This window comes from Canis lupus, chromosome 1, assembly GCF_003254725.2.
Source record: "Canis lupus dingo isolate Sandy chromosome 1, ASM325472v2, whole genome shotgun sequence".
Lineage (NCBI taxonomy): Eukaryota > Metazoa > Chordata > Mammalia > Carnivora > Canidae > Canis > Canis lupus.
The window spans coordinates 90,826,301-90,853,332 of record NC_064243.1 but is presented as its reverse complement, the minus strand read 5'-3'; the positions used below and the strand labels follow the sequence as shown (position 1 = coordinate 90,853,332).

The 27,032-nt window shown below is 46.5% G+C and overlaps 1 protein-coding gene and 1 long non-coding RNA gene across 7 annotated transcripts in view; one reads left to right on the top strand and one right to left on the bottom strand.

The window, feature by feature from the left end:
- Window positions 1–21,387, bottom strand: part of SMARCA2 (SWI/SNF related, matrix associated, actin dependent regulator of chromatin, subfamily a, member 2) — a 175,119-nt gene extending 153,732 nt beyond the window's left edge. For 2 of the 5 annotated variants that reach the window (XM_025423415.3, XM_049092459.1), the window contains exons 1-3: window positions 21,229–21,387; window positions 6,519–6,779; window positions 3,035–3,164 (exon numbers count right to left, since the gene is read on the bottom strand). In XM_025423415.3, the coding sequence (XP_025279200.1) occupies window positions 3,035–3,164; window positions 6,519–6,743 (355 nt within the window). In that variant the 5' untranslated portion in view covers window positions 6,744–6,779; window positions 21,229–21,387. Of the gene's footprint in view, window positions 1–3,034; window positions 3,165–6,518; window positions 6,780–18,722; window positions 18,855–19,332; window positions 19,471–20,353; window positions 20,493–21,228 lie in introns of those variants that run through there. The other 3 variants (XM_025423418.3, XM_025423416.3, XM_025423417.3) reach the window with 3 other exon arrangements.
- Window positions 21,388–22,101: 714 nt separating this feature from the next.
- Window positions 22,102–26,166, top strand: LOC112644775 (uncharacterized). 2 transcript variants are annotated; one of them, XR_004812145.2, is made up of 3 exons: window positions 22,102–22,620; window positions 22,960–23,019; window positions 23,194–26,166. It is a non-coding gene; the product is annotated as an uncharacterized LOC112644775 (long non-coding RNA). The 2 variants fall into 2 exon arrangements; XR_004812143.2 differs by having other exon boundaries at window positions 22,102–23,019.
- Window positions 26,167–27,032: the final 866 nt, after the last annotated feature.

Sequence of the window (27,032 nt, the reverse complement as noted above, 5' to 3'; positions counted from 1 at the left end):
GAGAAGAAATTAGGGATGGAAAATTCTTTTTTCCCTAGAAAATCTAGGGGATGTTAATAGAATCATTCTATCACAGTATGACATTAAATATGCAACAGTGTTTCAGATAAAGAGAGAGGTTCCTTTTGTTTTTTTCTCCCACATGACTAGCATTCCATAAAACTTCAGGAAAAAACATGAATCTAAATGATGAAACAACATAACATATTTTAGTAATTATCTTTAGTTAGGAAAACAAGGTGAAGAAATTGCCTGAGAGCGAATATACATTTGTCTACAGGATGCCAGTGTCGATATAGAATCTGGTCTTTTTGAACTCTGGCTTGACTTACTCATTCAAAAGTAGTCCAAAAGTGGCAGTTTTCCTTGCCTAGTCTTCGAGGGCCATTATCTCCCTGGTTTCACCTTGCCTCAAGAGAAGCAGTCATGTCTCTCCTTTTAATAATCTTGAACTTAAAAGTGCCAATTTTATATGAATTTTCACACACACACACACACACATATACATTAAATATTATATACTTGCCTTTCAAGGCTTTTCCTATCCAATAGACTAAAAATAAACAGTGTTATCATTGGGACCATAAGGTACACAATTCAGTATTTATTGAAGGAAATGGTTTTGCTTCTCAACCAATACCTCAAAATAACCTAATACGTTGCTAGGTAGTTAAAGCTGGCAGCTCTCCAATCAATACCACACCTCTCTATACCTGTGTGTTTATAAATGGTTTTTTACAATGGGGTTTTTAAAGATACATGCTATTACAGAGTCTAAATTTCTTTTTAGATCATTATAAAGAATAAGACTGTATTATATCAATGCTACTTTATTCAAAATATGCTTTTAAATAACTCATTGCCCAGCCTACAATGCAGTTTGCTAGTTTGGAGAAAAATATTATATGCTAATACTGATCCCATTTAATGCGGACCCCCTACATCCCTAAGTAATTATAATGTGCTGAAATTTTATAAAAGTTAGTATCTATTTAAAATTGTTGACTTGTGAATGCATCGGTTCACTTCTCTACCTAACTGAACACAATTAACTAGGTATCTATCCACTTATGTGCTAGATATTGTACCAAGTGTTGGGGACTCCAAGAAGAATAAAAGGGAACAAGCAATGAGAGAAATTTTAAGATACATAAAAGTAAAAACACTCAGCTAACACTCATGCATTTAAAGTGTTTGAGTCGAACTTTTCTCCTCAAGCCCTACAACTAGAGGTACTGTAGAGCCAGGAGCAGTGAGAACAGGCACCTGGCTTTGAGAATCACTGAATGTCACTCATCTACACCTCCCAGGTAGTAAAAATGAAATTTACATTAGTTCTGTGAACACACCTGGCTCCTTAGAATTTAATTGTGAAACCTGGGAGTGTTGCTTAAATCCATTCTTAACACTGAATGGGTCAAATAATTTCTTCCAATATTGCAAAGGGTCCCCACGAATCAGGCTGCTCTGCCAATGTGGTCAATGTTTGAGGAGTCATCTGCAACCCTTACATCTGTCTGACATCGAAAATCAGATCAAAAAAAAAAAATCAGATCAGAGGCTGGCATATTCAAAACCTGCTTGACTATTAGTGAAGATACATTACTATGCCTCCATGATTTGCATATATATATATATATATATATACACACACACACACAAATACATATACAGAAATATATAAAGTATTAATTTTTCCTATAAATTAAGTTATATATAAATATATATATATTTAAATTATGAATACATTTCTCTAAATCCTAGGTCAAAAATCTCTCCTCAGATGGATGGATGGCTGATCATGAATAAAGGGGAAAAAAAACCTTTGCATATATTAAACTACAAGGGAGTATATACAATAACACATAAACCACAAACTTTGAATAAGAAGATCAACATGTTAGTGTTAACTGGTCCCCGATTAATGCATGCCCCTGAATGCTGAAACCACCGTTTCATGATCCTGAAAACAGGTTACACTGTACTCAAAGACTAAGGTATCTTTGCTATGATACTTCAACAGTGAGGGAAGAAAGCACCAAGGAGAAGAGAAATATACCATATACTGATTGGCCATTACTGCAGGGTGAGTTATGTCCTCTACAGAGATATGCCAAAGCTCTAAACCCCAGTACCTGGGCATGGGGCCTTATTTGGAAATAGGAGCTTTGCAGATGTCATCAAGTTAAGATGAAACCATACTGGATTAGGGGAGACCCTAACCCAATGACTGGTGCCTCTATGAGAAGAGGGATATGTGGACACGGCCACAGACACTCAGGAAAACATCACATGGAGACCAAGACAGATTGGAATGAGAGGTCTACAAGCCAAGGAATGTCAAGGATTGCTCTCAACCACCAGAAGCCAGGAAGAGGAAACAAAAGATTCTTCCCGAAAGCCTTCAGAGAGAGCACAGCCCTACTGATACCTTGATTTCAGGCTTCCAACCTCCAGAACTGGGAGAAAATGAATTTCTGTTGTTTTATGCTCTCTGGGTTGTAGGAATTTGTTACAGCGGCCCAAAGAGACTAATACAACCACCCACCAGCAATGACAGCTAATTCCACTGCCAGAAAAAGCCACCTTACAGTGTATGAGCATGCATTTCAAGGGACACAGGTGGCTCATCTTACTTTCATATCTATGCTGTCATTTGGAGACAGACCTGGATTCTTCTGGCCCTTAACTTAGGAAAAACACAGTAAATTCTCCAAGCTTTGCCTTCCCCAACTACAAAATGGAGGGGACCTAATTTATCTTAGAAGATCATAATAAAGAATCTGCACAAAGTACACAAAGCCCCTTTGCAAATTTCTTGGACCCAGGGTGGCTTATGTAGAATTTACTAGTATTTTGAAAATTAAACTGCCCACACAAATCATAGCTGCATTGGTCCGGGTAAGGGGAAAAGAAGACTGTGGGATTCAATCTTTCTTAGACACGTTCTTTGGAAGTCACAAGTAAAACAACCAATAAGGAAGATGAAAGACTCTGGTACGGAGCCAGTATCAGGTGTATGGTGGACACAAACCTTGGCTGTGTTGATCCATTGGACTCTGGGGAGGACCCATCCCTGGGTGAGGTGGCCGCATACCGGTGCCTTTCATGGATCCACAATGAATATCTTCTACAATCCCCTTGTCATGCATACCATCGATGGGCTGAAATAGTTAAAGAACATCAGTTAGATGCCTCTTTAAGGTACAAAACTTCCCTCTGGACCATTGAGATCGCTCACCTTTAAAGTCTTCAAAACAGTGGCATAATCATCTGTTGCTCATACGACAGTTATATATTTCCACAACTATCCTACCTGCATCATCATATATTGCACATGTTTTATAGGTGAGTGCAAAAAAAATAAGATGACACCAACAGGATTAGCAAAACCATCCATTAGTCAAAAGTTAAGGCTTTAAACAATTGGATTTTTTTCTTTAACAATGTCAAAAGCTTACAACTAAAAATGAAGTCGGCTCACAAGGTAGACAGGTGTAAGCTATTCTTCACTACCCTTTTAATTAAGTCCCGAGACCTGTTGTAGGTTGAAGTTTAGTTCAAAGACCAAAGGGAGACTTTTTGAAATGTAGGTGATGATCCATGTTTTTGGTAATTTTTTCCCCCCATTGGAGAGGAAAGAACTCTATGGAAAGTTTAAAAGTCGAAACCAGAAACTTCCATGCAGTTGGGAAAAGAGGAACAGCCAGGGAGGAGCAGAGTACTGCCAGAGGAGAAAGAAGGTACGATGGATGAATCTGTACCACAGGGAGAGGAAGACTTGAAAATGTTTTAAAGGCAGAATTGGGGGGGGGGAGTTAAAAACACAGAGACTGGAAACAGGACATGAGGCCTCGTACATAACAGGCACACGATAAAGAGCCATCGAGTTGACATTAATCCAATCCAGAATTGGGCAGTGGACCATGTGTTTGAAAAAAAAAAAAAAAGAAAGAAAAAAGTCTATTCCTCCCCAAACTGGAAGAGCAATTTTCAGAACCGCCTGAAAGAAATATTTCCAGGAGTTTATAGAAACCAAATGACTTCAAGCAAGAAAGTATGAGTGTTTGCAGTTTTACAGAAAGGAAAGTTAATTTCTGCAGAGTCAAAAGCATGCACTTGAAAAGAGGAAAAATTTACCATAAAGAGGATGTTCAGAAGAAAAATGGGAAGAATTTGGTATAAAGAGTGTCTCTGAGTCTGTTAAATAGTAATAATGGGGAGGGAATCAAAGCAACACAAGCAGATGTATTTAGGCCACTTGTTTATTTATTTCCAGTGATGTTGAAAAGCAAAAAGCTGACTCTCAGAGGGAGAAGGAGGAAAAAGACAAGGCATAGAGCTGCCTGTAAAGACTCTAGGAAAAGGCATCTGGTCAGCAGGTGTGAACTCCAGGCACTTAACCGTGTCCCCTCGCAGGGAATTATCTGAGTGGCTGGGATTAAGGAAAAGCAGGATGGGAAAAAAAAAAAAAAAAAAGCAAACTCTTGGCAAAACAAAAGAAACTGAAACAAAAAAGAGAAATGGGGTGGTGTGGGGAGAGAATATGAGAAAATGTGACAAAGACGCTAGGCCACAAAACGGAAGGGATCGGCAGAGATAATCACCCAGAGAAACGACCCAGTGCAAAATCCTCCGGGTGACCCTATACCATGTCACACCTTTACCTTCCCAAGGCCTGAATAATACTAAAGGTCAGCTCAATCTCTCCTTCAGGAGGTGAGACAGCCTCCAACCATCCTGAAGTTCCTCAACCCACTTGGACGAAGGCCCACAAGTGACAGATCAGACCTTATAATAGCTCCCAAATTAATTTAATATGAACACAAGACAGTGTAATGATTTCAGTATGGCTATATGTTCAATACATCTCTTAAAGAATATGATATGGAAAATAAGTGGCTTTATTTCTTTAGATACCTGACAAGCTAAAAAATGTGTTGGGGAAAAAAAAAGCCTTAAAAAGCGAAGAGTGAACCTGGGGATAGGAGAGGGTTGGCCAGGATATGTTATCAAAGAAAAAGAGAAAGTTTCAGAGTCATTAAACAGTGATGATAGGATTCTGTTAAGGTCAAAGCAAAACAACAATAAAAAAAAAAAAAATCAGACCTCTTTGATGTATGTACCTGGGTTTTCCACAGTACTTTCGCGGAACAAGCAGATGGGTGGTAACTTATAAAAAGCAAGCACAAAGCTGTTACCTGGGGTGAAGCCAGGATTAACCATTTCTTTATCTCAGTATGGTTTTACTCTTCAAAATAAGGATATATTGCTCTCCTGATTGGGAAATCATCAACAAACAAAATTTGAGGAAAAAAAAAAAGAAAGAAAGAAAGAAAGAAAAAGGGTCTTCCCTTCTGGGCTCTGATGCTATACCTGAAAAATTGACCTACAGTCTTACACAATTAGAGGAAAGACATGCTCTTTTGACGTCATCTTCCACCGCTTGCCTACTTAATCCCAGGAGGCAGCCCCACCATCCAGAAGTCAGGCATGACCTTTAGGTCCCGTGCAGTGTGGCCTCACTGATTTTCACTGGCTACTTACTCACTTTCAGAGCAAACTGTTGCCGGACCTGGCTGGCTTTCTCAAGAGGCTACATGCTCTTCTCTGCATCTCCTGCAAAAGGCCTACCGCCAAGTTGCACTGATAAAATCATTCCTACAGCCACAATCCAAGCCTCATAAATAGAAATTATAACCGTAGTCCAGAGACAAACAAATGGGCCTGTGCTCTGCAGAGTCCCAGCCCTCTTCCGAAATCAGAATAAAGCCACTCGACAGAGGAGATAGCAAAGTGCATTTTAGGAATTCCCTGGAAAACTATTTCATTACAATAAAGCCTTTTAAAACTATGCCTTAGAAAATGACTCGTTTTCTTTCTTTCTCTGTGGGATCTGTTTTTTTGAAAAATAAATATCAACATTCTTAGGGAATAAGAATAAATTTCAATACAATCCATCCGTGGATGATATGTTATTTTACATATACAGTCGGGGGAAAAAATCAAGACTTATTCGTGAATACACTTATTCACCAGGCCCACAACCCGCAGCCCACAAATCACAGAATCTTGTCGTCAGAGCTGCAAATTCTATCTAGTATTTTTCAAAAAGCCAAGATCTGATCTTCCTGTATAACATCTGTAACAATAATAGAGCCTTGGAACGTATGTTTTTAATAACAGACAAGATAAGACAAAGACCTCACTTGATTCTCTTGTTAACAATAGTAGAAAAAAAAAGTATGTGTGTGACGGGTGGGGGGGAAGTGGGGGGAGTTATTAGGGATATTAGCCATCCATGACTCAGAAGACAAGAGTGAACAAGAAAATAAACTCTTGGGATGCCTGGGTGGCTCAGTGGTTGAGCATCTGCCTTTGGCTCAGGACATGATTCTGGGGTCCTGGGATCAAGTCCCGCATCGGGCTCCCCACAGGGAGCCTGCTTCTCCCTCTGCCCCTCTCTGTATCTCTCATGAATAAATAAATAAAATCTTTAAAAGAAAAGAAACTCTTACCTTATGCATTTGATGCATGCCTTCCTGTGGGAAGTCAGCAGAGCCCATCGTTGGCATGGGGTGCGAGACACTCGGAGGCCCAGGACTTGGCCCCATCATACTGTGGACAGACCCTGGGGATGGTCCAGGTCCTGGACTGGGTCCAAGAATTGGTCCAGGAGAGGGTCCCGGTCCCGGTGAAGGCCCTGGATGGGGCATGGCGCCAGGGTCTGTGGGTGTGGACATCTACTTCTCCTGTCTTTGCCAGTCAGTAGAGTGATGCTGAGTTGGAAAGAAGAAAAGAGAAAGGCAATGTCTTAAACATGATGTTAAGATCAGAATGAAACTTGTTAGTATTTCATGGTGCCATTTCTGTAACAAACATCAAACAGAACTGCCCTGTCTTGTCCAGATGTTTGAGTGAGTGTGATATATATCCATCTGCCCCAGTCTTTATGAAGACCACTTGTTTAAAAGAAAAAAAAAAAACACTCTAAATGATTCCCCAGAAAGATATAAATCATCTAAGATACAAAAGACTCACTAGAGAAACTCAAATTTAACACATAAGCAGAATTCTAAACAAGTTTGAAATTTATTACTGGAGTCAACAGATGCTCTCCATTACTTACTGGCTTGGGCACCTTACAAGTCATTAACCCCCCAAAGCCATTAAACCATAAAACCTCTGAAAGAATATCCAACCAAGACACGTTTTCATAAGTAAATGAGCGTTGGAAACTTTACAGAGAATTCTAGATGGTTAAAAGGGGAAAGAAGTACAATTTCAGAAATTGAGGATTAAAGAGAATTTGTCCATCGTGACAAACGCAGGGACTGTGGGAGTCAAACAAAATACGGGTCCAAATACCCACGCAGAACAGCCACTGGCCAAGCCCAAAAGGCAGTGTCGGCCGGGTCCGAGCTCTGGGCCCCGCACAGCCAGCAGCCCCCCGCGCAGGGCCACGTCGCCCACCATCTCCGCTGGACCCCAAGCGACCAGAAGAAACGGTTTCACCCGTGGTCCTCCTGCCGGCTGATGAACTGAAGACCAGTGGGAGAGCCGAGACCCCGGATCACCCGAGGCTGCTCCGGGCTCCAGGATTCCCAAGGGAAGTCACCCACGACTACCAGATGGGGCCGCACAGGCGAGGTGAGAAAATCCCAGTTCCCGATTTCGGGAAAGCCATATTCCATCATCCACACTCCAGGACTTCTTGGCATCCCCCCCCACCCCCCGGCCCACCATCCTGGGGGGAACACCTCAGGGTGCGGGTACACCTGCATCTTGGATATGAGCCCAACTACACAAATAAGCTATTTCTCAGATTCCCATCAACGATCGCTGAACAGCCCTAGTGACCCTAGTGAGAGTTAAGTGTCACACAGGACCTTCTGTTATCTGGGGCCACATGCCTGTACGCACAGAAACTTCGCTGCTGTCAACCTCAGGACACGCAGGATGAGACCCCCTCCGTGATCTGCTCGCCCAGCCACTGCCCAGTGACGGGAGTGGAATGAACCACAGGGTTCCCGGCCACTCACAGCCGGGCCTTTCCAGTGAAATGAGGTCCCAGGGGAAGCACCATTCCCCGCAAGCTGCTGTGCCCCCGGCGGAGTCCCTCGCGGGTGACGGCAGGAGGACAGGGTGTTGCAGGCTCTTCCTCACTCCCCCGGGGCCCCCCGCACCTCCGACCCGCACGTCGCAAGTGCTCGGAAAAAGATCTCAATGAACTGCCCGCGAATGCTAAGGGCAAACTATTAAGAATCAAGTTATCTTATAAATAAAAAATTAGAGAGTAATCCGTGCCCGAGCTATGTTCGCGTAAGGAAATCTAAGAAGTGTCGGCAAGAATTTGGGCCATTCTGATAAATGAATTTGGGCTAAAAACAGGAAGCAATGAAAGGCTATGCGTTGCAGCGACTGTGACACCGTGTTTTGCTGATACAAGATGGGACTCAGAGAACCCAGTTGAAGTGGTTTCTAAAACAACAGGGAAGCTTCAAGGGTGAATTATAGCCTTGAATTCACTAGAGAGCCAAATGTTATTATTTATTCTTTATGATTAACAAAGCAGGCGGAAGTAACTTCTTTTTTTTTTTTTGGCGTGCCACCCCCTCACATACAGGCTCCTTCAGTCAGCATCTTAAATTTAGGAAGCTGACATCAATCCAGAGGTACTACGAGTTAGAATGTTCTTTCATGTGTATCAGCAAACTAATACACCCCTTTATTTTTTAGTGAATAAAAGGAAATTGCTTACTTCCTGTTATGGTTTACCTTGAAATGGGCTTCAATAGCTATTCCGGTAACCTACCACCAGTTTGAACAATGAAGAGACAAACACACCGCCTGGCAGTCCCAGGTTCCACATTTTATGTATGTTTTAGTGTACGTTACCCCGCAGCACTACCTCGTGCCTCTGCGACCGCTTTCGGCGGGGAATCTGGCCGAGTGCTGTGATGCCTTGTATACGGTCCCATAAGAAAAAAAAAGAAAAAAAAAATTTTAAATGCTCCTCGTTTTTTGTTAAGGGAAACTCCTAAAAGAGGAAAACAGATGAGAAGAAGAGTGGAAAAATACTGGACACTTAAGTGGAATGTGAACACAGGAACGTGTTGTAGAAGAAACTTCTTAATAAGCAGAGAACGGCCCAATGCATGGGCCTCCTGCATGTGTCCGAGAAGCAGCACAGATTAAAACAAAAACAAAAACAAAAACAAAAACAAGACAAAAAAAACAAAAGAGAGAAAGTAGTAGCCCAGAGAAACAGTGAAGTTTTAACAGCTGAGGCGCCTTGCCCCCTGCTAACAGCTGAGGCAGGAATCCGGGACGATCGTACACCTCGAATGGGACACTCTGGCTGTCCTGACTGGGTGTCCCGAGACGCGGGGTTCCACTTGGTCCTCTCGTGTCCCAGGGCTGTCACCGACCCTGGGGCCTGGGGCAGAGTGCTCTTCCTCGACAGTCTCTGTGGTCCTTCTGGGCTTCAGAGAAGGGTATCTCCACGCTTCCTGCACCTGCCCACTAGGGACTCGGAGCCTCTTGCCCCCGTGCTCCAACCTGGTGAGCGGTGGCATACGTCGGGGTACCTCCATGGCAGGACCTGGGCCGCCCCTGGATTCCTGCCTTGCACTAGCACCCCGGTATCCTGAAGAGGAGCGACTCTCAAAGAGGAGGTCATTGCCCTGGCCTCTTCTCCCCGCTCCTCATTTCTGCAGGCTGCTAGACGTTCCCACAGCTCTCAGGCAGGGGGAGGCGCGGGTTGTGACCAAGGTCTTGGGGTTATGGTTTAAAGTCCAGTGTTGGCCAACTCGGCTGCTCCTTCACCAACCATGCCGCCGGCGTCCCTAGGAATCGAACCCTTTTCCTCCTCCTTCAATGCACTGATGACGGGCACAGACAGGCAGCGAAGGCGGTGGGCACAGCGGGGACGGCCAGCGGAGGGACGGCCCAGACCACCTGGACAGGGTAGGAGCCGTGTGTCTGTGCACAAGCTCACGCTCAAAATCTGCTCAAAATCTGCTTCTCTTTCATGTTGGGTGGTAAGGTGGGGACAGTTATACACTGTCACAATGTAGAAGAGCACAGCCTGTTCCACAGTTAAGTGGTTGAAATAATGAAGGAAAGGTGTCCAGGGTGGGGGGCCGGTAAAGCCTGGCAACCCCAGCCTCCCCATGCCCTGGCACCGCAAGTCCCCATCCTCCTGCTCATGTGCTCCCCGAGGACTGGTCACTGTGTTCTTGGCCAAGACATTTTCAGCAGGACACCCTATCTTTCTCTGTGTCCTGACCCTGCCTTTACAACCGGGGAGTGTGTGTTTTTAAAAATAAAAGTCGGAGCGGAGCTTCCCACAGCTGCAACCACCGCAGACACCTTCCCTCAGCCCAAACCTCCTTCCCTCCCTCCTTAGCTCGGAGCCCCAGCACACCCATCAGCATATTTAATAGGAGTTCAACTTCCTGGAATTTTAAGGGTCGCCAGTCCAACCATGACAACCGCGACCAAACATACACCTTGCTGTCCCTCGGCAATCAGCTGGAATACTGACCACCCCGCCCTCTCGTGGTAATATTTAAACACACTCGCGTGGCCTTCACAGCAATCTGAACAACGCTGAGTTGAGGACACATTTTGTCACATCCTCCTTCGAGAGATGAGGGTGGGAAGTCAGCAAGGGACCATGCCGCTGGCCCAAAGTCACGTCTGTAAGCGGGAACTTCTGATCTCTCATCCCAGCCCAGGGCAAGGCCATCCACCAGGGTGGAGGGTTTCCACTGTGGCTGGAGTGCCACCGTGCATAGGGACGCAGAGAGAATGGCCTAGAAGCCAAGATGGAAGCAATGGGAGGGATACTGTGCCAGACAGGGTTTGGCTGTGATGACAGACCAATCGGTGAAGTTCAGAGAAGCCCTGGAGAGAATGTGAGGTGGACACAGCTCATGAGCAAAGGTTGGTAATGTCCAACCAAATATCCAGAGGCCCCGTTTACTTATCTATTGCCAACTGTCCCGAATTTCCACCAGGCACAAGGAGTGTAGGATGTACAAAGAGGCCCCAAGGGCTTCCCCCAAGGCTCTGCAAGTCAGATAGGAAAAGGGGACTTATCCATAAATAGCATGGGGGGTGGGGTGGGAAACAACTGGAAACTCTTTGGGGCACCTGCTGGCTCAGTGGTTGAGCATCTGCCTTCGGCTCAGGGTGTGATTCCAGGGTCCTGGGATTGAGTCCCGCATCGGGATCCTTGCAGGGGGAGCCTGCCTCTCCCTCTGCTGTGTCTCTGCCTCTCTCTGTGTGTCTCCCATGAATAAGCAGATAAATGTTTAAAACAAAAATGAAAGCAAATGGAAACTCCTGCAGGACAAGAAGGCATACACAGCTAAGGGTGGACAGGAGAGACTGCTTGCAGCCTGGGTGGAGGAAGGAAGAGAGGATGAGGGAAGGCTTCCTGGAGAAGGTGCCATTTCAGCTAGGCCTTGGGAAAAAAATACATAGAAATAAATCAATAAATAAACAAACAGACAGATAAATAACTGGATGTCTCCCAGACACGTTTGCTTTCGAGTCACGGAGAGTTTCGGGGAGATACAACCACCCCAACCAGACAGCACCTCTTAAATAAGTCTTCACCAAGCATGGCCAGATCCTGGCCTTGCAGCGCATCTTTATCATGCTGCTGGACTTACAGAAAGACTGGGGTACGGGTCAAAGGTGAAACATTAGAAATAAAAATTAGGCCCCGCTCACAGCCCTGAGAATAGCTCAGTCTTTTTCAAGTCTTTCTGGCTGTTTCGGGAGAACTGCAAGGCTCAGGAGATAGTTAAGATAAGAGTTCTTTTTATGTCTGTTTGCTGATTCAGAACATCTCCTGACCTGAAGGGCTTCTCGCTTTTCTATGTAGCTTTCTCTATAAAGGAATTGATAATTCCCCTACAAGAAGTAGCAACATCTCTCCAAGTAGAACAGAAGCGCTGCTATTCTTAACGGGGGAGCGGGCAGTGGGTAAGAACGGCAGTGGAGATAAAGGACATAAATCTACCAGAAGTTTCTTTTTTAGAGACCAAGGTTGCCTGGATAGACGGTGAGACATGACCAAAGTCCTCCTGCCTCTCCATCTGAGACATACAACTTTAAACACTCCGCACCGTGAAAAACCACGCTGGGCCTAGTGTGAAACATTACATGATCCTGGACCCAAGACTCGAGAAAAACCTGGAAAGCATTTTCCTCCTAGTGCTCTTTCAAAGCTTGACAGACATGGAAATTCCTGTGACTTTTTCCCCATCATAAATAAGGTGCATTGTGTCATGACAAAAATGACCTGTCACTGATTCAGTGGCCTTACTGATGGAATACATTCTTCTTTCCTTCGTGTGCTAAACTGTTCACTTTTAGCTTCCCCACTCGAAGTCAACTAGATCTTAAAAAGCGGCTGGATTGGGCACCTGCATGGCTCAGTGGTTGAGTGTCTGAGTTTGGCTCAGGTTGTGATCCTGGGGTCCTGGGATCAAGTCCCGCAGCATGCTCCCTACAGGGAGCCTGCTTCTCCCTCTGCCTCTCTCTGTATGTCTCCCATGAATAAGTAAATAAAATCTTAAAACAAAAACAGGGGCTGGATTAAAACACGGTGCTCTATTTGTCAGGCTTCTGTGGGCCCTTCGGTTGTACAGTCAAGGAAGCAAATTACAACGTTCGTGGCTGCCCTTCCTTTAAATAACCTGCCCTGGGACTGTCCTTGCCCAGAGTGAAGACCTGGCCAAGGCTCAGGGCGTGGGGGGGGGGGGGGCAGCTCTGTGTGGGATGAGAGGGAACACAAACACTGCAGCAGCTAATTCTTGCCCCCACCATCCCCAGGCGATGCTCGACAGAAACTTGGCACTTAACATCATCACCCTGCAGGGGCGGTGGATTGCTTTCTCACAAAAAGCCTGCCTATCATACAATCCCAGGACCTCCTCCAGGAGGACACCCGAGGTTTGCACCAAGGAAAAAGTCCCTGGAGGAGGGTGGTTACGAGAAAACCCCAAGTATCAGAAGAAGGCCCTCAACAAAAGAGTACTACGATGGAGCATCCTTCTAACGCAGGACCCACGTCCATTGGTAGTTATAAAGGTTATCATGGATTACTACCTTTTCCAACATTTAGTTGAACCTAAATTGCTAGGTAATTGGTCAAAACCAAACCACAGCAACGAAACCAACAAAAGCTAGTTTCAGGGCATGCCACCCTGACCTGTAACGTCTTGCGTACGTTTACACACACAACCATCTCTCCTAGGTTCTATTAGGCCCCTTTGCAGAACAACCTCATTTGGGATGCTGATAAGAACGATGATAGCCACTTTCTTCTCTATCTGCTAAGATAATGGTATTTATATACTAAACATATAAGAGTCTGAAATATATATTTTTAAAACTCTTCTGGCTGAGATGCAATGACCCAGCAGCAGAATGCAACCCTTACTTGCCAAATGAGCCCCAGGTATATGACAGCCGGGTTTTGACATGCCCCCACTTGCCCTGACTTTCACAGTAGCAACAAAAGTTCAAGAAGGAACCCTTCACCTTCACTGCAATTAAAACGGATCATGGCCATTTACAGATGAGCGTGCCATTTAAAAAAAACCACCACCATAGTTCATTGGAGTTCTTCAAGTTTCGAGATCTTCATCTACAAAACAGGCAAAATAGTCTCAGGCTACAACTGCAATTCTGATACGAATCAAGTAAAATATTACCTCTGAAGACACCTTATGAGTTATGGTGTAAAAATGTACATTATCTCCAGGATCCTTTCAACAGCTTCAATACCTACCCTGGACTTGAGACCACGGATTAATCTAGAATGTTTTTGCTCATGGATTCCCTTGATCAAAACTTCTGACACAAGCCTCCAATACACACTAGATAAAATATTCATGCATTAGCCTGGACATCAAGTCTTTCTATCATCTCCAATGTCATCTTCCACCAATTCTCCCCAACTGGAACCTCCCTGAATAGTCAGGTCAAGTGCCTTCTCGTGGATTTTTCCGATCAGTCTCTGTGATCTCTGGAATTTCTTCTGATGATCTGCACCCCAACACTCACACCCCTGCCCTCCTCTGGCTGCAAGGCCACCCCATGGGCCCGTGACAGCTCACCCTGACCTCTTCCTGCATTACAAGGCCTGTGCAGTTTACCACAGATGCTTAGGTACGTTCTTTAAAACACAAATTCTCAATTGTAGATTGTTTATTTATCTTATTTTTTTTAGATTTTATTTATTTATTTGAGAGAGAGAGAGAAAGAGAGAGAGAGAGAGAAAGCACTAGCAGAGATAGGGGGAGGAGCAGAAGGAGAAGAAGCAGACTCCCAGCTGAGCAGGGAGTCCAATATGGGATTCGATTCCAGGACCCTGGGATCATGACCTGAGCCAAAGGCAGACATTTAACCTAATGAGTTACTCAGGTGCCCTGTAGATTGTTTATTTTTTAGAGTTACAGAATTTTAGCACACACATGAATACAGCACAGCAGTAAAGTACAGAAGAGGTGCAGATACTGCAAAGGTAAACATACGCCCACTTCAAAAGCACTGGGGGAAGGTGGGAGAGGGCTTTCCTCCTATACATGCAATTTCCACATCAATGACTCATCTCCCAGTGGGATGGTGACAACTGGAACACACAAATCAAGTAGGTGAAGAAATACATAATCACCCTAAACAAGGAAAACACAAACAAAAACTGATAAGACAATTTCCCTTGGACCACTGTCAACCTATAAAACAATATATGTGGTCAGAGATTTGTTTTCTATTATTAAGTGATTTAAATTTCCAAATACTGAATTTGGTTTCGAAAGAAGGGGAGGAGGGCGGAGTTAGAATTATATTTATATTTAGTGGCTTTTTCAAACTTATTTCAGCCTTCTATAGGTTCTACTGGACAATTCACAAAAGGGTCACCCCACATTTAAATTCGATGTTTCTAAACAGTTTCAAGAACATTAGTGCTCGCAGAGCCATAGATAGATAATGTCCTGGTGTAAAAAGCGACGCTTAAGTTGATGCTTACGCACCCAAAAATACGACGGAATACTGCGATTTTTAAAGGTTTTACATGATACAGGCATAAAGCCTCATTACAACTGTCTGAATGTTCTGCAAGTCTTACATAATGAAGAAACCATCACAATTCATAGTTATAGTTATATAATAATGTTATAAATCTGGAAGTCCAGAAGGGCACCATTTATGTCAAAAATTCTGTCGACTGGGCGCCTGGGTGGCTCAGTCGGTGAAGTGTCCACCTTCAGCTCAGGTCATGATCTCAGGATCCTGGAATCGAGCCTTATGTCCTGTTCAGTGCTCAACACAAAGTCTGTTTCTCTGTCTCCCTCCGCCCCTCCCCCTGCTCGTCCTCTCTGTTTCAAAGAAATAAATAAAATCTCAAAAACAAATTCCGTAGTCCATATCTAAACCATCACTCCAAAAGAGTGAATTAATGAGTTATTCACTCATAATTAAGACTAAACGGTGCTTATACCCAACATCCGAAAAGACCCAGCTATCTGGCTCCTGAATTTCATCAGCTCCATTCTATATTTTGCTAAGGTATAATTATTCTAGCATCTTTGAGTGTATCTTTAATGCCTGTATTACTTAAAATCTTTAATGTACCCTCAATACTGTCAATGAAAAGTACCATATTAACATGAGAGAAAAAGAAGGGATAATAAACCGTAATAAGGTCATAAAAGTTTTCCAAACCGACGTTGCAAGATCCCATTTAACTTGCTGGTAAATAACCTCAAAATAAACATGCTGTCTTCCACAACGATTCTGGCAGAACTAAGTTTTAGACTTCTGTATTCTCTGGCAAAGAAAGAGAAAGTCATGACTTTCTATGTACAAAAAAGAAACGTCTCAGGCCTTCCTAAACACTCTACTAAATAGCTTCACCACCTTCCATATCTTCTGCTCCCAACCACTTACGGAATGACCCAGGACTTTTTCAACTGGCTAAAGATTAAAGTTCCATAATGCAAAGTCTTCCAAAGATGACAGAGAATTCAGCATCCTCTGTTGGTCGAAAACAATCCACCAGAACACATTTAGGGACAAGGAGTGATTCAGAAGATAATTCTTTCACATAAAAAAGTGACAAGAGAAAAAAATCAGAAAAGTAGCTCCCAAATATGGCTTTCACATTAGGGAAATTTTCTCATCTGTTCACCAGAAATACTGCTGGGGAGAAAAGTGACTCATTTATAGGGAGTTCTCCAAGTCCACTCATGTTAAGCAACAAATTGTCCATGGCTCCCCTTAAAATCATCTTGACCACAAATAATGGGAATCAAAACTTGTGCTGGTTGAAATCAGGTCCTATCAACACTCCCTCAATACGCTAGTGCTGGCAAACACTGCCTAGCATTATATTTGTGATAATTCAGTTGTCCTCATGGCAGCATGTCAAGATGTCACAAATCGTGATTTATTATTTCTCTAGAGTATCAAAAAGCTGCTGACCTAGGGGAGTTTGACAAACAAAGGCCTTGTTTACAAAGCAAGACTTCTAAAGGGGGGGGGGGGAGAAAAAAGCCATGAAAATACTGAAGGACACCACCACTTTTAAAATTTATGAAAGTTTTCTCTTTTATGGTCTTGCTCCAATACATAATAAGCCTTTAAAATGAAATGTCAAAATATTATGGTAATATCAGGGGTATCACAATGGTCTCCTAGAGAGAACAGAATATGCTTTTATATCAGTCTGTAAATGTCTTCTTAATCAAAGTCAAAAAGTTCAAAAAAATTATATGCCAAAGTGTTACTTTCCAGCTAGCTATACTGTCAGAAATATCTTAAACAGAATTCAAGCATTGGCGATAAAATACAAGCAGGGGCATTTTTTTTTTTTTTTTTTTTTTTTTTTGTCAATTCCAAGCCTCAGGTGTTGGTCAAAGCACTTTTCAAGAAAGTTGACGTGAAATGCTCAAAAACCACTTTAAAACGGAACAAAAGAAAAGATCTAAAGCTGCTTTGAACATACTCTTGTGGTGAATATTTTCTTAAGACGCCACAGTGCAGCCAGTCCTCAGTCCCGGAGCTAGGATGTCACTGCTGTCACTCATAAGAGAGAGGCTGCATGGAAGGTAGCGCTCCCTCACCTCTGACCATCCTTCAAGGCTTCTGATACCCCAAACTCCTAATTTATTTTTACAATGCTCTTTACCTACAAGGCGCCTCTTCTTAAGGCCTCCAACCAGGTTAATGGACCTGGGTCTCCAGGCTTGGATTTTTTTCCTTAGTCCACTGCAATAAATATCTTTGGTACCTAACAGGTATCTGCAAATCCCTTCTTTCAGTAGCAAACATTTGAGTCGTCAGGGAGCTTTAAAAAAAAGAAAAAAAAAAAAAAAAGAAAGAAAGAAAGAAAGAAAAAAAAAAAAGTCCAGGAGAATAAAAGCGCAATTAGATCCCTAAAAGAGAAAGTGTGTCTGGATTTGCATAACAATGCACCAACTTGGATTCAAACCTGCCACACCTCTTAACACTTAACCAGTGTGCTCAAAGTGGGCTGGAAGCCTACCAAGTCTGGTGTTGGCAAACAAGCCTGGGGCAGTGGCCCTCCAAGAAACTGATGGAAAATATTACGGAAATATTTGAATGTGCATATCTAAGTGTATACACACACACACACACACACACACACACCACTGGGCATGCCTTTTATCTTAGCACAGCTCTCAAGGCCTTCTGGAGTCTTAATTTGGTTAAGACAGAAATTCTCTTCCACTCCACACCCTGCAGCACAAACAATCTTTCGGTTCATACTAGCATTCTGCTCCTACAGGCATGGCACAACCAGGTGTAAATAAATTAAAAAAAAAAAAGTCCTCTGAAATGGAAGTTTAAAATTTAACTCTGCTCTTCATGACGCACAGACGTTAAAAATAACCACTCCATGCAGCAGACAAACGTGTATCCTTCATGCCTCCCTCATGCTCTACCATTACACGTCCTTAGGAATCCAGTCTGCCCAATGACCAGGAGACGATGATGACACCTCTCCATAAGCCAGTAACCCCGGTCGCTTTGTTGTTTCAAAAGCACCCACGTCCATCGGACTGGGGAGGAAGGAAAAAAGGCGAAACCTTGCAAAACTCTCCCAAAAGTTATATAAACAAAGGAGGGGAGAAGCCCAGTGTGGGCTTTGCACCCATGTGCCACTAAAATTACATAACACCCGGCGCAGGCATTAGAGAAGGAACGGATTCTGCACAACACCCCCACTTTGCTCGACTCCCCAAGCCCGTCTCCTTCTTTAAAAAAAAAAAAAAAAATTTTTTTTTTCCCCCCAAACGCCTGGCAATCCCAAAAGGACGACTCGGAATATATGCATTTTATTGCTGGGGTAAACCGTGCGAGAGTTAGGCCCGAAGTTTGGATGTGCAACAGCCCCAGGGCGCAGCCGCTCCGCTCCGCTCCGCTCCCCGGACCCGGAGGAGCCAGAGCTACGGGCGGCGGCGGCGGCGGCGGCGGCGGGCGAGGCCTCCTGCTTCCCCGTCGCGGGGCTGCCCGCTGCAAAGTTTCCACGCGATCGATCGCAGGGCGAGGAGCCCGCTGCCCCCGCCGGCCTGACTTTGCAGGAAAGGCGAGCCGGGAGCCCGGCGGGGGCCGGCAGGGAGAGCGCTGGCAAGCTCCGCGCTCGGCGGGCGGCGCCGGCGCAGGCTCCTTACCTGGGGGACGCGGAACAAAAAGAGGCGCGGGGCTCGCCGAGCCTGCGGCGGCCGCCGCACGGCCCGAGGGGGCTCCCGGCCCGAGCCCTAGGCCCGCGCCCGAGCCCGCGGCCCGGCCCCCGCCGCCGCCGCCGCCGCCGCCGCCGCCGCCGCCGCTTCCTCCCTCGCGCGCGTCATGTCACGGCGATCAAACATGTCTGTGTGCGCTTCGCCGCTGTGACTTCCTGATTCTCTGCCGCTCGCGCGCGCACACTCACACTCACACTCGCAGGCACACGCGCACGCCACCCCCGCCCGCCCCCGCCGCCGAACCTCGCCTGGCGCTCCCCGGGCTCCCCGCGGCCGCCCGCGCCCCTACCCGCGACGGGGGCACCGGCCCGGCCCCGCGCGCAGCACACACGCACACTCACGCGCAGACACACTCGGCCGGCCCCGAGGGCGCGGAGGCGCGAGCCGCGGGAGCTCGCCGCCCCCTCCCACCCCCTCCCTACTTAGCCGCCCTGCCAAACTTTTTTTTTTTTTTTTTTTTTTCCTGCCTGATCCACGTCCAACTTCCCTCCCTCCCCACCCCAGCCCCCACCCCCAGCAGGCCGGCCTGCCCTGCGCTCACCAGGATCCGCCGCAAAGCTGCAACCCGGATAAAAATAATAATGCAATCCAGGCGGCGGAGGCAGGGGCGCGCGCGAAGACGCTGGCAGGAGGCGATTTCCCCGCGTGTACCGGAAACCGGCCGGGCGCCGGGGCCAGGGCACGGGTGTCCCCGGGAGCCCGCACTGCTGCGCCCCGCCCCGCGCGCTGCAACTGCGCCCAGGCTGCGAGGCCTGGTGCGGGGCACCCGGAGCACCGGGCTCGGGGTGCGCCCGCAGCCGGAGGGCGCCTGGGGACGGGCACGCCGGACCGGTTATTTGGGGAAGTGCATCGCGACACCTTTGCAGATGGCATGGCCCTGTTTTGCAACGCAAACGGGAGGAGGGAAGACGGCCGGATGGAGGGGGAGAGCAGAGGAAGGGGTAAATCAGGTTGGGATGGGAATAAAGCAAACTCGAAAGCAGGGAGCGAGAAGGAAGGGGTGCGTGTCATCGTGGGGAGGAGGCTCCCACCCGGTCTCCCCGCCTCCCGCCCTCCCCACCCCCGCCCTCCTCCTCCCCCCACCCCCCACCCCCCACCCCCTCGCAGCCCTTCCCCTTCTCCGGCGAACGCCACCACTGCTGGCCGGGTGCGCGCGGGTCCTGTTTGTGACAGTCAGGCAGAGAGGATTATCCGGATCATGGCCTCCCGGCCCGCGGCCGCCGTGGCTCTCCCGGGCCCCGGCGAGCCCCTAGCACCCCGACGATCGCGGGCGACCCACGCCCGAGGTTCCCGCGGCTCAGGCTGGGGGGAAAGACGCCGAGCCAACGAAAACAAACCCGGGGAAGGGGGAGGGCAGCGCAACCGAGCCCGGCGGGCACCTCCGACCTCCTTCCCTGGGGCCTCCTCCCTCCCCGCCGGCGGCGCGGCCCGGGCCGGACACCCCGAACTTCAACAGCCGAGCCCGCGCGGCCGCCAGGTACCAGGTACCAGAGGCGGGCACGTCCGCAGAGCCCCGGGCGCAGCGCCCCGGGAACCCCTCTGCCTAAAAAGGGCCTGCCTACCGGTCAGCGTCCTCCTCCCCGCCCGAGGGAACGCGCAAAGTGGAGGTGACACCTCCGATCCTGCACGCACCGGCCCCGCGGCGGTGGCTGCCGCCTCCCGGGCGCGCCAGCCTCGGCTCCTCCCGCCGCGATCGGCTCGCGTCTCGGCAACCGGAGCCCTTTAAACAAGTCCCCGGGAGGCGGGTGGCAGCCGCGATCGTTGGCGCCCCGCCGCCAGCCCGGGCTCCTCGCCCTCCTCTCCCGCGCCCCTTCCAACTCTTCCGGGGAGGACGGCTCGGGGTGAACTGTCGCCTTTCCATCCTCCTCCCGGGTCCTCCAGCCGGCGCCCTCCCCCAGCCTCGAGGGGATGGGGGGGGGGGGGGATTGCAACCTTGCGGAGTGTGTGTGTGTGTGTGTGTGTGTGTGTGTGTGTGTGTTGCAACCTTGAGTTGGCAGCGAGCGCATCGCTGACTGCCTACCTGGGGTCAAGGCTGTGCTGTGTGGGGATCCCCCCCACCCGCCCCTCGCCTCCCCGAAGTAGTAATTATTACTGTTATTATTAGAACAGCAAGGTTCGGTTGAAACTTTCCCGTTTCTTCCACGGCCGCCCGGGAGCTGTCGTTAGAGCATTCCACCTGAGGCCCGCGGGGAGGAGGCGGGCTTTTTTGTTGTGGTGGTGGTGGTGGCGGTGGCGGCGGTTGGCCCGCCTGTTTGTTTTGGTCTCCGTGCATGCACAATAAATAATAATTAGGATAATAATGAAGACTCCCCGGCGAAGGCGGCGCGGTGCCGGAGGGGTTTGCGCGGCGGCTGCAGCCCCGGAGGCCGGAGGGAGGGAGGGATGGGCGGGGGGGGGGGGGGGGGGAGAGGAGAAAGGAGTTGTAAGTTATATTTACCTTGCTCGCGAGGAGTATGCTGGCTGAATCTCTTCCCTCTCTGAGTCACCCAGAGTACAGAAACAGAGGGAGAGAGGACTAGATTATGAATATGACTTCATTGATGACAGCCATCCCCTCCTCTTCCTAAAGTCGGGCTCCGCCCCGCGTCCCACCCTCGCCGCCTCCACGGGCGCCGGAAGACGCGCCGCAGTTGGCCCCGCGCGCCGCTCCTCCCTGCCCGCCCGGGCGCGGGTTGGCGGGACGCGCCTGTCACTCGGCCCGCTCAGCGACTCCGGGAGCTCGGGGCGGGGGGGGCGGAGGAGGGGGCGGTGTGCAAGAATGTGCACCGAGACGGCTCTACTGTATGCGTGGATCCGTGTGTGTGTGTGTGTGTGTGTGTGTGTGTGTGTGTGTCTGCGCGGCGCCGGCTCCCGGGCCGTGCTGGTGCCTGGAGCGGAGAAACTGCGCAGGACGCAGAGCTCGCCGCGAGCCCCGCAGGACTTGGGCGTCCGACATCCCTCTCCCGGCGGTCGACCTCGGGGCGGGAGGGGGGAGCTTTGGAAGGGACGTCGCCGGGCGCCCCCCACCCCCGCCCCGCCACCCCGACGCGCGGTGGGGGGTGGGGAGGGCGGCCGTAGTAATAGCGCGTAGTAGTTTGGGGGTAGGTGGAGAAGGTGCTGGAATTTAACTGTGCCTCCGCCTGCCGGAGCGCGCCTGCAGAGGGAAGAGGGGAGGGGACCGGGGGAGGGCTCCGAGTGGCACCGGAGCTGTTAGTGCACTGCACAGTGTGGACCGTGAAAGAAAAAGAAGAAGAAGAGAAAAAAAAAAAAAAAAAAAGCAGGCATTGTCGTGCCGGCTGAAACTTTTTCTACGCCACCCCCCTCCCCGTTACCTCCCCCCCCACCCAAGGTTGTAATTATAAATCTGTCCCCTTTCTCCCCCGTAAAAAAGGGAGGCGGGCACAAAGAACATTCCTGCCAAATCTGTCTCTTTTCTAAAGGACGGCAAGCTTCCAAATGCCAACGAGGGAAAAACAGCTGAGAGGCTGAATGCCTTGTAAATAAATAAGCCCACCCTAACCCCTCTGTTTACTTTGCGGACCAGATGCGGCACGTGAAGCTTCCCTCACCTGTCATCTTCGAATAAAATGCATACAAGGAAGACATAGATAGGGAAAAACAACCCCGTGGGGGCGGGGCGAGCGGGTGAGGGGACAGCTGAAGCGTGGAATCTGCTTTTGATTTAAGAAAGGGACTAAATCTCTTATCCTGGGCAGCCCACAGTCTGTCCTCTCCCACCTCACGTTGCAGACCGATTAAGGCTGCAAACAGTAAACTGCTGGCACTTGGCAGTTTGGAGACCTCTTGTTCCAATTCTCCTTGAAATACAGTTCTTTGGCTGGCGGAATAGGTCAGTGTTTGCTGAGACAATTTTATTTTTAGTTTTATGAAGTGTGAAAGAATGTTAGGAGATTTTAAATCAGGGGCCTATTATTTCAGACTCAGATTAATGTAAGTGCTTGACTCTTAAAATTAAAACTGTTCCTATATGGTAGTGTTATGAAAAGAATGATGTATCCTTTATTTTGTAATGTAATGGCTTCAATTAGTCATTCAAAGTGCACCGTGACTCTCTAGTGGAGGATTTTCCCCCTAGAGTAAAATCCTATTTTAAGACCATTTTGCAGTTGCAAAATTGAGTCTTGGAGCAACCAGGTCTGAAATGCACTTCTCGGATGCTTGAAATTAGGCACTGGAGAAGTTTCCGTCAAGAAGCAATGGAAAGTGCACCCAATGCTGCACATGGTCTGTAAGTGGCAAAAAATTGCTTACGGGGCTGGTCCCGCTGCTGCTGGGGGGAAGTAGAGTTTGCAAGGGCACCAAGTTCAGGCCTCTGGGAGTGCCAATGTCAGCCACCCTGTAGTTTCAAAGGCTTTGTTACTTGCTCCATGACTTTGGTGTTAAAATTTCCTGTCTATCCTAGGATGAACCTCAGGATAACAAAAGAAAATGCATCTAAGAGAAACAATATAGTATGCCCCGAAGAGACAGTCCACTGTAAGAACTTGTTTTTCTGCCTGAGGATATGCCTGTATAACTTTTCCCCGGGAAATAAACAGTGAGAAACCTTAAAATTAGCGATGTAGTGAAAGTATAACTTCTAACTGCCTCATAAATTGCAACTAATAATATAGCCAGATAACCTAGTTGTCTGTAAAAGGGCTTTAACCTAATGGCAATGCTTATTACATTAGCTAATAGCTAGGTTTTAATTTTTTTTCAGGCCCAGTTGGTTTCTCTGGCATGCCAACCCCATACCTTTATTCCCGTGTGTGTGTGTAAGTACCTGTGTTCCCTTTAAGATTCCACCTTTACCTGCCATGCCAAATTTCAAAGAGAGAACAATCGTCTTGGTAAGACGCTGGAGGAAGAAGCTGGACATTCCTTGCAGCATTTTGTCAGGGGGGAGAGTTAAAAAGAAAATACTCACCTTGCTACATGTGTATATTCTTCGGCCCATATAAAATTTTGATGCAGTACTTGGAGGGATTGGTTTCAATGCATTATATGCTCGACTATGGGAATTGAAAAATAAAATCTATCTCTATCTCTGGAGCAGAGCTTAAATATAGATATTGCATCTCCTTTCCCCTTCGTATTGGTTTAAGAAAGCACCACCTTCTCCCTTCAGGTCTTTTCAGCCTTCGTCGTCTTGTTTGTAGCTTGCACTGCAGCAAGTAGAAATGTTAGAAAAATAAGGCCTACACTCAGGAGAAATGAAAAGGCAGTCAGGGAAAAAAAGAGAGAGAGATTGTAGAACGTATAGCAGAAGCTTCATCTCTGAGGTAAAGCAACATTTAACAATTGATGTTAAGGAGGAAAATGATGGGGTTCTTTTGTTTCGCAGAAGATCCACACAAAAGCCAATATGGTTGGAGGCTAAAAGGACCCCAAGAGGCTGCACAGGATGCTATATTCACATGAAGCTTTTCCTTTTGGACTTTGATGAGTCATAATGTGTTCTCTGAACTTGCTTTTCTCTTTCTAGTTTGGCATCAAGAGATAGAAGTCGCTTTTTCATGTCTGTCTGGCCACATTCACTTGTTATGTAAGTCGGCTCTGGTTGATGTTCTGTTTAGAGTAGATATTGGGTTTGAAAATTGATATCTAGTTATAACACCCTCATAAAGAAAGATGCCGTGCACAAAGTTAGGAAGCTTGTGATCCCACCAGGCAAACTGGTACTGCTGGCTGAAATGTTGCCTGGCTCAAACGGGAGCAAGTCAGACCCTTGGGGAATGAGTACATTCATCTACAGTAACGGAACCCAAACGTGGACAAAGTGAATCAGCCGACAATTGACTTTAGCGAAGAGTTTAGAATTAGTAAGTAAATTTACTATGGAGGTAAACACTCCTTGCTCTTCTTCCCACCCAATAGTCTCAAGAGATTTTGTTTCACCAGTCATTCCTCCAAAATACCACCCAGTTCTCTTTGTGATGGTATCACCTTCTAGCTTGAGAGCCTTTGTCTACTTCCAATCCATTCCATGATGAATTTCAGCAGTAGCATGTCTTCCAAGGCTAGGCAAGGACAGATTTCTGCCAGCCTTGTTGACTTCCTCACATCACTTAGCTCCAGAGACCTGGCCTACCTACTGGTTCCTAGGGGGCCATATTGGAAATACTTCCCTCTGACCAAAATGCACGTTCCCAGTCCACGTCCTCCAAGACTCAGCTGTGGCGCAGCATCCTTCCAGTGGCCCTCCTTGCCCTCCCCAGGCAAAGGAAGCTGCTTATCCTACTCTGCTCCCATAGCAACCAGTGTGTACCTCCATTACAGCACTTATCACTTTGATGCGATTATTTGTTTGGTATCCTCCACTAGATGGTTAGTGCCTGGAGGGGGTAGAGCAAGTTCAATTCATCTTTGAAACCTCAGCACTTAGCCGGATGTCTAGTACAGTACATTGTATGTTGTTTAACAAAAAAAAAAAAAAAAAAAAAAAAAAAAAAAAAAACCCACAACTTTGTTGAATGACAGGATGAGATATATATATTAAAATTATCCGATAGGATTTAACCAGACTTCCCAATTCATAATTCTCATGTCAATGAACAAGATTACTAAGTGTTCAGAATCTGTTGTTTTCCAAGCTGAAAAGGCTAATATGTTTTTGTTTTGTTTGTTTTGTTTTGTTTTGGGGGGTGTAAAGTGGGAGGTGAGAAGCTTCATCTCTTGCAGTCATATAAAGAGCACTGAGAGGAGGTTTTGTTTGGTTTTTAAATTAGGCTAGGAATAACATGAGTGTACACTTGGCAACTGTGTGATCAGCAATAATCATTATAATAGCATCTCCTTGTATTCCTCCTTCAAATCACATGCCACTGTTTGTACACAGACCATTACTTATGCCATGTATCCACGTGACCCTATTAGTTATGTGACATTATCCCCATTTTACAGATGAAGAAACTGAGAGGCAGTAAATAATTTGCCTAAGACAGGGGTCTCCAAAGTGGAATGAGTAAGGGAATTCGCTGTGACTTGGGAAGAACATTAGAAATTCTATTTCTTTCTCCTTTAATGATTAAAAAAATATGTAATGACCCGAAAGAGAAGAGCTGTACAAATGTTTATGATATTCATTTACCCTAGCACCTTTACATGGTGCCAAGTAAAGTGGTCACTGCAAAGTATTGTATCTGAGGAGTACTTAGGGAAGAGCCACAGATGGCAGGATGACTGTGGCACCCCTCTGGTTCTTTCACTTTCAGGGTGTCTACGCTGCCTGAAGCTTACACCTTCCACAAAGTGTCTCCTCTGGTTTTCACCAATTAACTCTCTTATTTGGAAAACAAATGGCTTAAAAGATTCCTTCGAAAAAAATCAAAGGTTGAGATAAATCCAATAATGCACTCACAGGTGAAAATAAAGATCAAATCTGCCCCTTTAAGTTCTAAGAGTTTTTTGTCAGCCACACTGAGAAGCAAAAACAATGACAGTCTAATTGGATCTGACGAGAAATAGGTCAAAAACATTCACAATTATTCAAGACTCTTTGCAGTTTGGATTTATATGCACTATCACTAATGATGAATTCTGATCTGAGCATATATTTTGCCGTGAGATATTAGCTATTGATAGAGTATGATATCATCATGATTAGCAAGATATTTTATTCTCTCATCTTCATCTCACTCTAACTTCTATTTTGTGTATGTTTATGGTGCACTTGATATATTAATGCTGAATACATGTATTACGAATAAATATGCATAAGTCATACACTATCCTTTTTATTTTATTATTTTTTTCTTTTTTAACTGCAAGGGGAATGTGATCAAATAACTTGGAGAGAACTAAATGATGAAGTCAGAATTTTTAACCCAGCTCGGTAAAACTCCAGAGTCAGCATGATCTATGTTGCTCATGTAGAAACTGTTCAATCATTTGTCATCAATACAGGGTTCTTAACCCATTATGGGACAGAGGGAAGGTGGAATATAAATGAGCTTGGGCGCATTTGGCAATCCATTGAAACTGGGTCTGAAATTCCATGATCACGTTAAAGTGCACTTTCTGCAAAGGGAATCCATACATTCAATCAGATTCTCAAGGGGATCTTCATCACAGAGGGTAAGAATTACTGATATAGAGGTATCAGCAGCATTAACGATCTAGGATACTTTTCTGATAAGAAATTAATCTTTCCTTTAACTTTCATAAAGTGAAGCCTGTGCACTTTATGCATCCAATCAGGTCTGTCCTTAGAAAAACCATTTAGAACTCAATATTTCTCTAGATAGTTCAAATGCATTC